Below are 12377 nucleotides of genomic sequence, written 5' to 3'. Positions count from 1 at the left end.
TTGATGTGGATTTAAATATGTTGGGATCACTGCTTATCAGAAAAAACACCTGTTCAAAGCGTGCAGTTCGATAATGAGATATGATCTGAACAGTGACTACATGAACACAACAGATGAATTCAAAATTACAGTTGAAATATCTAACAGAAAGAAAACTATAATCAAGCATATTTTGTAAAGGGTGTCTCTTTCTTATGACGACCATCAATTACAGATGAAACAAAACTTCTGTGATGGTCTCCTTGTTACATTTTTTCTGTCATGACTCTAAGAGATATTGATGCGACTGGAATACCAATAACAATTATAAAGAATAATTAGAACTAGCTCTAAGACTTGCGACCAAAAATGAAAAACAGTTAAGCAAATGAAAAGGGCACTCAAAAAGAGACATTGGTCAACTCATTAGTTAAAATTTGTTATTGACAGAAAGGCATCACAGGTGTAGATTCCTGTTGTGTTGTGAAATCAAAAGATGGGTCCTGTTTCTTAGCAAAGACTGAGTGTTCGTGTCAGATGGTTTTAAGAAGGATCAAGTTGGGAAAAAAAGAGCTTCACCATCATCAGATAGTTTGCATTGGTTCTGTGCCAAAGTTTGAGGTAGAAACAAAACATTTCTGATGACCATGTGCAAAAAAGGACAAAACACTGCCTTATATTGAAAGAAGTCTACGAAAGCCAAGATATCTTAAATGGAAAATGCATTGTAGACATAACAGGTGGTTTCAGAAAGACAAAAATTGGATACATTTTGCACTTCTTGACTTTTCTTTTCCATACAATTCTAGCTAGCTAGCTAGCTAACTAGCTAGCTACCTAGACATTTCCTATCATGGATGGGAAATGGATTATAAAAATATACAAACACTGGGTCCGACACAACAACTACTGACTTGAAAAAATTGTTTTGTTAACAAATAATATTGAAAGGCTGTTACATTCTCCTGGTCTTGGGTTTTTTGAAAATTAAACTTTGCCAATCCAGCATTTCATCACTGAAAATATGTTCAACAAACATGCAGCTACTTTCTCAGTAGCATTGACCTGTACCATTTGTACAAGATGTTAATAATTTTACTAATACTGTCATTCTATCCCTTTGGCATTGTGCAAGTGAATGCTGTATACACCTACGACCTTCCATTCTGGTTGCCATGGTGAGATGACATTATTGGTATAGAATATGCAAACACTGGCAGACTGATCACTGTGTAATCTAGATAACAGTGATCAACTGGTGCCCCATTCCGGGTTGTTACATTATCTTTTTTCATATTAAAATTACATCTCTTACACTAATTTCATTTTTCCTGTGTGTATAAAGAAATGTTTTTATCAAGATTTTGACAGAAAAACGAATGTACTCGATTGTAAACATAAACACATAGGATATAACAGTGACCATTTCATGGCATCCTGATTGAAGTTCCGACTTGCAGATATACCGGTAGACTTCTACATATTTTGAAAAATATTAAACCGACCTAAAACTTATATTCATGTTGCTGAGGAAGGATATTTTCATTCACGATTCATTTACAGTTTGCTTTAAAAACATTATGAATTGTAATGATATGCAAATGATTTCATTTGCATAACATTTAAAATTAAAATTAGTAGCTTAGCATGTGATGAATACGACAATATGTCAGAGCGAAAGCTGGCAGTGTATGTTTCCTGGCAATACAGTTTTAATGGCAAAGCTCTGCGTGAGATCAAAATCCGCGGAGATCTGCTATTTTTACAAGCAGCTCCATATTAAATGAAACAATCAATATGGTGAGATTGATGAGGGTAGAATTTAATTAGAAAGCTGGAATTTATAATGGAGAAAGCAATATACATCATACATGTCACATTTCATGGATGTGAAAGAACCCTTCAAGCCGAGATGCTTTCATATTTCCATTTATTGATAAAGACAGCATCTGAAGTGATATTTTTGCTTTCCCTAGGGAAGGCCATTGTCATTTGGAGAGTGCGTAGGAAATATAATGCTTTCATTATTATCTAATTACAAGAAATGAGATCTATATGCTGCAAAGGTAAATGTAATTTACAGGAAACAGATTGTTAAAATAATGCCACTCTTCAAGAAAACTTTACAAAGCCATACAATCTTGCTTGAACTATTTTCAGTTTGCAGCCAATCCACACATATTCTCTGTTAAATCTCTAAATTGTTGAATCGACAGGACATGGATCAAAAGTAAGATATATAATTAGGATTACATTCAAAAAGACTAACCAACATGACATCATGAGATGTTGTTCCAAATCTAATTTGATATGACACCCTCTTTCTCCACCCTTTTGCATTGTTCACAACTCTCTCAAAGACAATGTATAAAATTTTAATTTTTTAATTTTTCTCACAAAATCATTTACATTGTATTGTGACTCATTCATTCATCATCTAGTACTACACACTGTCAGCTAAAACATACAAGTGAAATCAGCCCTATTGAAATCAATCGATGCATCAGACTTGCTGCAATGCTTCAATTACCAACAATGACAAGTTTCATTAATTCTATATATTTAACTTTTTGCATCCCATTTCACTCAAGTAGTTCAAAGTTGGCTTGAAACTTCATATGTTCACACTGCCCATCACTGTGTACTTCATAAGCTGAAATAGCTGTAGGCTTAATCAGTCGACGAGACCTGCATGGTTCAATTCCACTTTGCTCTACTTATTAATGTACCATATGATTGTCTACTGTTCTGCGTAAAATGTCAGAAGACTTTCACACTAATCTCCTTCAATGTGAGTAAATAGTTTCATAAATATGTTAAAAAATATCTGTTAAAATGACTGGAAACTGGCAAGTTTAAAGAAAACATCTTTTTAAAAGAGTTGTGCACTGACAGAGTAATTGGAGATATTTACATATTGCAAATGACATCAGCATTGTCGTACTGCCTCAGGATATTTAATCGTCAACTCTTCTTTGAATTGTGTGTACAGGAGTTTGTTTTGTACATTTTCCTCATCCTTCTGCGAGTGGAAGTCGCTCGGAGTCTTAAATCCCTTGTGAAGGATGAAGGCATTGTCCATTATTGCAAAATTGTAGCCTGATATGTGCACCTCGCAAACCTATGAAAGTGAATGGAGAATAAGTGAGTGACAGACGACATAAAGAGAGAGACACACAGACAAGCATGTAGTGGCCTTGAAAGTTGGTAAAGGAGGCTAAACTGAGATGGTAATAAGGGAGAACAAAGCCAGATAGTGCTTGTCAGCTTGATTTACACTGAGATTGAGAACACAAAAGATCACTACTGGATATCAATAAAAGAAGTTACAGAGATAATGGATTTCAATGTTCATTAACATGTTCATTAAAAATTTGAATCAATACAGACGGCAGAAGTGTGAAGCAACAAACAGCCACAGAGGTAATTTCTGAAGTAACTGTATTCAGAAGTATTGCAATGGTCGTGCTGTTTCCCAGTGGTGAACTGTCCTGCTATAGTAATTGCACAGCTGTGCAACCTGTCTGGATTTTTAAAGGTTGTACAGCTTATACAAAGGGTTTTTTGAACAATGTAATCCATGTCTATCTATGCCGTCAATAGGAATCTAAAAGCGATGATTCATGAAACTTGCAGCGTTGAAACTCAAACAACTCAAATGTCTGTATTCTTTCAGGCACATATGTTTTGAATGCATAAAGGTGAAAGGTCATCCCTGAGGTAACTGTGAGGTCAAAACTTCTGGTCATCTTCCATTGAAAATAAATTGAATTAAGATTGATTATTGCTGGAAAGTTCTCCAACATGCAATTAAAATAACAAGATGGACAAATCCAGGAATGAATGTGACATTTCATGTCATTGCTTTCTCACAGTGGAAAGACCAGGTGTTCCATGTGCCAGCCTTGCCCTGGAGAACATGCCAGTTATCGAGATTATAGCTATATGCTATTAAAATTTCATGTGCCTTTCATGAGGTCTAATAGAATAAAGACCTCAAGCTACCTGTTTAAAAAGCGTTGAGTTTCAAAATCTTTTAGTCAAGAAGCCTTTGATTTATTTAATTTTTTTACCGTGTAACATATGCATGTTTGGTTTTTCCTCATTACTTAATAAAGAAATATACAAGCAGCTGTATTAACTTTGTGTACAATTTCACAGGTTCCAAAATATATTGGTTTTTGGTGCATCATAATGTATAGTGCACCTAATTCTATATATACATGTACATATCAGTGAAAGCCTACATACTTTCAAATGTTTTACATGTAATTCTGTTTTATTTACCATGTTGGATTTTGTTGAATGTCTCTTTTGTAACCATGACATCTCCAGAAATACCGGTATGAGAAAGCAAAGTTCAAAACAAACATAGTTTGTGTAATGTAGATATTTTATGAATAAACATTGCATTATTAATTTATTGTACAGATTACTTCTTAAATCACATGGAGCTTGTAGATGATGGTGCAACCAACAAGTTATTCAAAAATTAAAATGCAGTTGGGTAATGAGAACTTCAACCTCCTAGGAATCTAAGAATTAGAATATCACTAGATTTTGTTAGAAATGGCATGCCGCTCATTTGAAACGTTAAATTCTAATTTCTATACCATGATACTGACAAGTTTGGGAAAAGTGATGTAATAGTGATGGGGAAATACTCCATACCTGACTGATACGGTTGAAACCATACTGTTTAAACCTCTCATCATACTTGGGTATATTTCTGTTTGCAATGTACAATGGCTCCCATGGCGACATCCATTCCACTTCATAAGCAATATTCAACTTGCCCGATGATACCGACTGCCAGGAAAATGAGAAGATATTGTCAGAGAGCCGATCGCCTAGAAAAGAGTATGATGAATGGCAAGAGAACTCTGATCACATCTGGAGTCGTTCAAAGAACACATCATTATAACCATCTTTTGAGATACCTTGTACCTGTAGTGGATTAACATAATGCAACAAATGGGTGTGAAATAAATAAAGCACACATATTCAAAAACAGTTTGAGTTGATACATAATTATCAGCCAAATGTGGTTATCAAAATTAATTAACTTCAACTACATGTTTTGAGTGTTTGTACGTTTCATAACTATGTACGCAGTTACCTCCATCTTAGATCAAAATAGCTTGAAGGATGAACCAAACCCAGTACAAACTTTGATTTGGTTCAACAGAAAATTACAGATGCTGAGGAGATCTAGCTGTCTGTATGGTTAAGAAATACAGAGAAATTTAATACTTGGACTTCAACATTAGGAAAATGCATTATTACAGGCTATGCATTCCACTTGCCATTGGGATAATGGTGCACCTCTGTAAACAATTCATGGAATGTAAGAGTTCAACTGATGTTGCACAGATTTCTATCTTAATGTCAAGTTTTGACAGCTAAAATGTATTGAAAAAAATCCAACACAAGTAAACAAAAAGAATAAACGTGTTTCCATGGCAACATTTTGTAGTAACCTTTATAACACTGACATTTCCTACAGATTACAAAAACAGCTGATTCTCACAAAGCACATAGTCTAACTTGAAAGTTTGACCCCAACTAGATGACTTCAGTACCTGTGTTCAGTTTCACAGCCTTTTGACCCATTTCTTTTCATTGCACCCATAAAACCCCCATTCAAAGAATCCAATAATGCACAGCTAAAAGTCAATGAGATTTGACAATGATATGAAATCATTATCAAGAGCACCTGTTCACTCACTGACATACCTCCCTCTCTAACTGACAATGTACAAATCAGGTTTTTGAACAATGGCTTTGATGAAAGTCACGTTGGAACTTGTATGCAATAAAACAGTGAACTAAACTTCAACAGTGATATTTTAAACTCAAATGATTAATTTCTACTGGAAATGGGGTCAACATTTAAATCTCAACTGGAAAAGTTTGCATTTCAAAATGAGAGTCTCAGCACTCCACGAGCAACTGTTGCAATGATGTACTCAGGGTTTTTTGACCTGACCTTGTTGCTAGGATACATCAATTTAGACAAACTGGCATTCACTTCTCATTACAAACATGGTTATATTTTCACTGATGTGCCGTTATCTCATCACATTGAATGTGGGTCATTTCTTTCACAAACAAAAAGTTCCGCACAAACTCAGTTAGCGGAACAATCACAATGGACAGTACAATATTAATAGCCTTTTGTTGAAGCAAAAAGCAATTAACATTGATTTGTTTGAGCAAGTCATGTACCAGTGGTTATTGCCATTCCACTACTACACTGCAACTGTGATATGAGCATTGGCCAAGTTTTTTCAAAGTCCACATTGTCACAGAATATTCATTACTCACTATTTTTTAGAGTGAGAATGATTACAACCTCAGCTTCTTTGTTTTGCTGTTTGTTTGTTCATTCATTTAGTCACTGTCCCTCCTGTGGAGGGACCGTGATTTAGTTGTCACTTTTTTCAAGGTGAGGAAAATCATTGAGCTAGTAAGCTTGGAAGGTCTTTGAACTCTGGATTTTCCACCGCAGTGCTTGAGCTTTCAACATTCTAGAAAGTGTGACAAATGTTCTGCTGCGAATTCTATGTGACAATATCTGGTGATATGTGGGGCGTTAAGCTATTTACTTGCTCTGACAATGTCTAGACTGCTCAAATCAGTTGAAGAGTGGATACAAAGAGATTTCCTACAATGGCACCCGGATGGTCTTGCTGAGTTACAGACAGAAAAGAATACAAATTGAAGAGTTTAGACATGTATGGTGGATATCTGATGATACACAAAGCAGCGATTCATTTACTGTTATATCGATGCAGATACACTAAAAAAAATTCCAATATTCCTCTTAAAATTAAAAGAGTCAAAATTTTGGTAATTTCATGGGAGAATGTTACAGAAACCCCATAAATTACAATATGCGTTTCATCTTTATAATGAGGAATAAATACAAATTCTCACTTCCCGTATAGGTCATTCTACACAGTCTCTGCCATTATCTTATCTGTCCATTTCTTTTATTGAAGTACATCCACAAGCATTTTATTACACGAAAACACCTACTCGACTGATATCTCTTTTTATTATGTTGTGCAATGATGTAACTGTACTACATCCAATAGCCAGACAGTCTACACAGACAGTAAGCATATATGTCCAGTGGGTACCAACATGTTGCTAAATCACATTTACAGCTGCTGAAATGAATATTCTGCAAACATACAACAACAATGGCTGCCATTTACACACAGTCTAACATCATTTTAGTACACAAGATGAACACTGTGCATTTCAATACGCCTTGTTGAAAGACTTGAAAATGTGATCAGCGCATAACATTAAATTGCTAAAAAGATAATGAGGCTATCATTTGATATTTTTCATGCAATCAGTGGTAAAGTGATAATTTTCAGTGGTTTCTGACTAATGCTAACCTAATTATCATTTCACAATTCTTGGCAATGTTGATATTTTCTTTGTTTATGTTGACTGTTTTTTCAGTGTTACCTTTTACCATATGTTCATTTCTATGTATTATTTTTAAAGATGTATGGCAAATGCATCTTTATATTGAACATGGTGGAATGTTTAGATAACCTTACATCATTGAATTATGCAAAGTGCCAGTAAGAAATTACTGGGCAATGTAAGCCATACACACTATCACATTTAAAAGTGTAATCCCCATGGAAATATATTGAAAACAAGTGATATCAAAAATAGACTTTACATTTTAAAATGTCTGCACTGAGAACTTCATGTTTTTTTTCAGAAAATTACCAGAATTTACAAACTTTGTGAGTGTTTTGTGTCAACTGTCATGTTGATTACACGGCGTACGGTTTTCCAGTGTAAGCAATGTACAATATTGATGGATGGAAATGAACAAACCTACTGGACCATACACTATTCATGATAGCGCGATGAAATTAATGCGTTTGAAATGTTGTGCTGCAAATGTACCACCTGAGATCAAGCAAGCATGTCAATAATGACTTCCAGGGATTTTACTGTGAAAGCATTTTGTGGTTGTATTTGGCAGCACGTTAGGTGTCAGAATGCAAAGATATTTCTACCTTGAAAAAAACACTCAAACATGTTCATTGCTATATCCTTTGTCAAAATAATTTATTTGTTACTTAGCACTAACAAGGTGATTCCTTTCCGAATGATAATCACTAAATGTATTTGATGTGAGAAGCCATTGTCACACTTGACCTAGATAATCTGACAGGCTTAGACGACATGCACTGATGGCCATAACAAACAGAGTGAAGCCTTGAGTCTGGATGAAAGGACTACAGCCAGAAATACTACTTTTACTCAGTCATAATCCTGCCTGCAACTGGTACACTGGACATACATTGCAACAGATTATCCAAGGTTTGAATACAAATAAACATTTCAAATCATTTCTTATAAATTTAATGAGTAAATCTTCATCAATATGAATGACCTTAACTCTCAGTCAGATCAATGTTTCTTCCATTATATTTACTGAAATTATTACTTTTCCTGTACATTGACAATACTTTGGCATTTAGAAAATAAGTTTATATGTCACCAGGCTGATGAGACTTTCAATGTAACATGCGTGTGGTCACTCTACACATACATACTCTTGGAATTCATTTTGGACTAATTATATCATTAACTGAGTATTGAAATCTATTTTTCACAAATGACTTGTATTTAGTTTGAATATCAATGATATGGGATATGATGCCTGGGATCACATCAATTTCCACCTTATCTTCTGAACACCCAAATTACATCTTACACATCAAATGTAGCTACAAAACTGAACACACAGATGATGATTTTTTCTAGCAGTATTAAATGGGAATCTATGACAGTTTAGGGTTCTTTCAGCAATCTGTAAACTATCATCTTCAAGCCCAATGTACGACCAAACTTGACTGGGCGTGACCTTTCAAATATAGATATGTTGTTTTACCAGTATAGGTGTTGGTTAGTGCAACCAACATGATGGTTCTTTTAATCTTTATGTGATGAATCTCAGATTTCTCTGTCTCAAAAAGGCCATAAATTTAATCTTTTGGGGGAGAAACAAAAATTATTTACCATTTTATTGAGTATTTATGGAATTTGCGGTATTTTCCTGCTTATGACTTTCCCAAAAATATTACAAATTCAAGTTCCAAACAAACCAAAAAAGTATGTGTAAATTTTCATATTTAAGAAATACACATCTACTTTCAGACCATTGATAAATGTTGAAAGGATGATGTTTTAAGTCAAATTAAATAAGCTTTTTGCTAAGGTTTATGAAAATTTAGAAAAGGTGTGGGAACCTGTACCATTTCTGTTGTCCTCCTGTAATTGTATTTATTTATTTATTCATTTATTCATTTATTTATTTATTATTTATTTACTTATTTATTTATTTATCTATTTATTTATTTATTCATTTATTCATTTATCTATTTATTTATTTATTTATTCAGTGCACAAAAGGTACTATCATAGAGTGCACTTACGTACACAATAAACTTAGTGCAGATAAAGTACATTTGATGAAAACATTTACCACTGACCCATAACAATCTAACGTTTTCAAATTGAACAAAGGGAGAGCCCTGGTAAAATTTACCAGGTACCAGCCTTCACAAAACACTGCATATGCAGCATGAGGGAGACTAGAGAGTATGTTTATTGAAAATTGGCATACTTTAACCCAAATTCATTTATTGTGATCAAGAACTGTTATCCCCTTGGGAGATCGAGGATTACAACACTTCCTTGGAAATATTTGTACCTTCCGCATACCGGACAATTTCACCATACTTACATGCAAGTTTCTCCATTTGATGTAGTCGGTATGTGTCTGGCACTTTTCACACATCTCCTGATAAAATTGGCGCACTTGCTCCCTTTCCCAAAGATCTATGAGTTCATTCCTGGTACTGGGAAAAACAGGGATTCTCTCATTGATTTCAAAAACAGGCAGGACATACACTAGATTAGGAGACTCCTCAATCTCCCACTGCATTGATTGTTTCTTGGTCAGTATAAACTCCTTAAACTGGTGCCGTAATTCACCACTCGGAAGCATGTCAATATCCATGACCAAAATGTATTCCGTGGCACTTCCATGCCATGCAACATTCCGGAGGAGGTTATTGGGATAAGGCACATCTTGAACTGCATAATTTTCTTCCATCTGTCCAAAACCTCTCATCCAAGGCAACACCTGATCACAGGGTATATTAGTGTCAGTTTCCTCATTGCTGAAACTAAATCCAACAAGCTCCTGGGTCTCTTTCATCTCTCTGAGTGGAGAGACGAGATGGAATGAAACAGCACTACGGATTTTGGGAAAGCATTGTCTGAGATGTGTGATGACTATAAAAATTGAAGTAATGTTTGGCTTGGCAGAGAATATTGCCACTGAAATGGGCCCATTCCATCGCTCAACTAGCGACAGCACATGATGCAGCCTGTTGAGAGAGCACTGTGTTACTATGGTAACATCATCCTTGATGATAACCCCTTTTGTTATTTTCTCACTCGCAACTAAAAACCTGTATACTTGGTAGTTCCCACTTGAATCGAGGCCAACTTCCGAAAATTTTGTTTTCGTGTGCAGCGGCTTCTTGACTGAGTGCGGAGGCTTGACTTTCTTGGCATCGTCCCTGTTTCCACGCGCGTCCACACGGGAGAGCAGCACCAGGTGAACGACCTGGAGAACAACGATGACCGCTACCAGTATCACTATCAGCTTGCCAGCAGAGCATCTCTGCCTCCAGGTGCACGAAGCCATGATTTCTAGCGTTGATCATGCGACGATGCAAGAGTTAAGGGCAATACTTGGTTGATATTCATGTTCTCCTCGTCACATCGTGTGACAGTCGCGACTACATTTTGGCTAGTGTGTCCAGCTGCCGACCCAATCATGCGTATGGTTGTACGGAACACAACACTCACCTACTCTGCGCTGCACGATACACTGCACTACTGTGTTCAAATCTTGTCTCGCAGTACGGACTTCCGCAACGACTACGCATGCGCACCTGCTTTCGTAGCAGAAGGCATTCATATCGCGAAGCCTCAACAAATAATTATAATTATACAGAATGATTATACAGAAACGATCACTTGGTCTGGTGTAAATTATCGATAATGTCATCGGCATTGTGAGATCTAGGTTTGTGTAATTCATATACAATTTGCATACATTGCAGTGCAGTCTACCGGTCCACTGACTAAACTAGTCGCTAGGGGGAGCCACACTCAATTTCTGACAGGGAGAAATAGCACTGTGATGAGAGAATGCTCAATTGTGGGCCAGAAGACACAGGCTAATTGGACATCATGTATATAACGAGTGTAGTAACTTTTGCCGCAGACTGAACATGGGTAATGGTGTCCCTTGTATATTTTTGCATAGATTGTGAACTATAAGGGTTTCCAGAGGGTTGTTTACATCAGCAGATTACAATGTGTAAAATATTTTTTAAACACAATCATAATTTATTAATAATCATAATTATAACAACAATGGGATTTCCGGAAGGTATTTACACAAAATAGACGACATTATTTGTCAAAAAGCAAGATTTTATTGTTCTGTAACATTCATATTAATAATTTATCAATATTCATAATTAATTTTTGATCATATATTAACTGGAAAAATCAACACAAATAATGTCTAATTAGCCTGTGCAGAAGAGTGAGTTGTAATCTAATGGCTTAACCCCCACTCTAAGATCTTGGAAGGCCATGGTCAAGTGGAAAATCTGCAGAGCTTATAAATACGTAAAAAATGCCACTCTGCTTCACTTGCATAAAAAATTCATGATATAAAAAAGGAGTAAAATTCTAGAAAAACATTGTATGCTCTGCTACTCGGGAAAACAAGTGACCTGATGGCCAATATAGCTCAACTGTTTCTTTTCACTGTGCAGAATTTGGAATGGACCCCAAAATCTGATTACAAAATATGGATTATTTGCCAAATGTTATCATCATGACAGGCCAGGCCTAACAAACAACGAAGGGTGAAGACACCACGTTGACAAAGTAGACAAGATTGGCCAAAAATTATCTTCATTTGGAGTACAGTCATTTACAGGATTAAATTGGAATATACTGTACAGTCGTGGTCTATTAGGAACCTGTTGGCTTAACAAACCTATAACCCAAAATGAGGAACAGTCCTAAAAGTCTGTATCAGCAAACTTTAAACCATCATTTGAACAAAATAGGGCATGAGGTCATTCCTAGAAAGGTTACAAACCTCTGTTCAATGTCATCGATGAACAGTTTCAGAGATGTATATTTTCTATGAAAAATGAGGAAATATTCTAAAAAACTTGCATATCCAAATTTTCTGCTTATTGTAACAGATTCGAATGAAGGCATCCATAGGAAGTTATATGTAAAATTTGAAAGCT

At 35.6% G+C, this 12377-nt stretch overlaps 1 protein-coding gene across 1 annotated transcript; it reads right to left on the bottom strand.

Moving 5' to 3' along the window:
• Positions 1-1780: 1780 nt before the first annotated feature.
• Positions 1781-10972, bottom strand: LOC139149174 (beta-1,4-glucuronyltransferase 1-like). The gene is made up of 3 exons (XM_070720745.1): positions 9770-10972; positions 4651-4788; positions 1781-3100 (listed from the first exon to the last, which is right to left on the bottom strand). Exons 1-3 carry the CDS (start codon positions 10739-10741, stop codon positions 2909-2911), a joined length of 1302 nt encoding a protein of 433 aa, XP_070576846.1. The 5' UTR covers positions 10742-10972; the 3' UTR covers positions 1781-2908.
• Between the last annotated feature and the right edge of the window lie 1405 nt (positions 10973-12377).

Source organism: Ptychodera flava, chromosome 14 (assembly GCF_041260155.1).
Source record: "Ptychodera flava strain L36383 chromosome 14, AS_Pfla_20210202, whole genome shotgun sequence".
In the NCBI taxonomy this organism is placed as follows: Eukaryota; Metazoa; Hemichordata; class Enteropneusta; family Ptychoderidae; genus Ptychodera; species Ptychodera flava.
The sequence above is the reverse complement of the archived record's forward strand: the minus strand, read 5'-3'. Positions and strand labels throughout refer to the sequence as shown.

Bases quoted from the DNA above. Each gene is read 5' to 3' on its own strand.
- LOC139149174 (XM_070720745.1), bottom strand. From the start codon at position 10,741: ATGGCTTCGTGCACCTGGAGGCAGAGATGCTCTGCTGGCAAGCTGATA. The intron at 4,789-9,769 runs GTAAGTATGGTG...TTTTCCTGGCAG, and splicing joins TCAAATGGAGAAACTTGCAT to TCGGTATCATCGGGCAAGTT. The intron at 3,101-4,650 runs GTATGGAGTATT...TCACTTTCATAG, and splicing joins GTTTCAACCGTATCAGTCAG to GTTTGCGAGGTGCACATATC.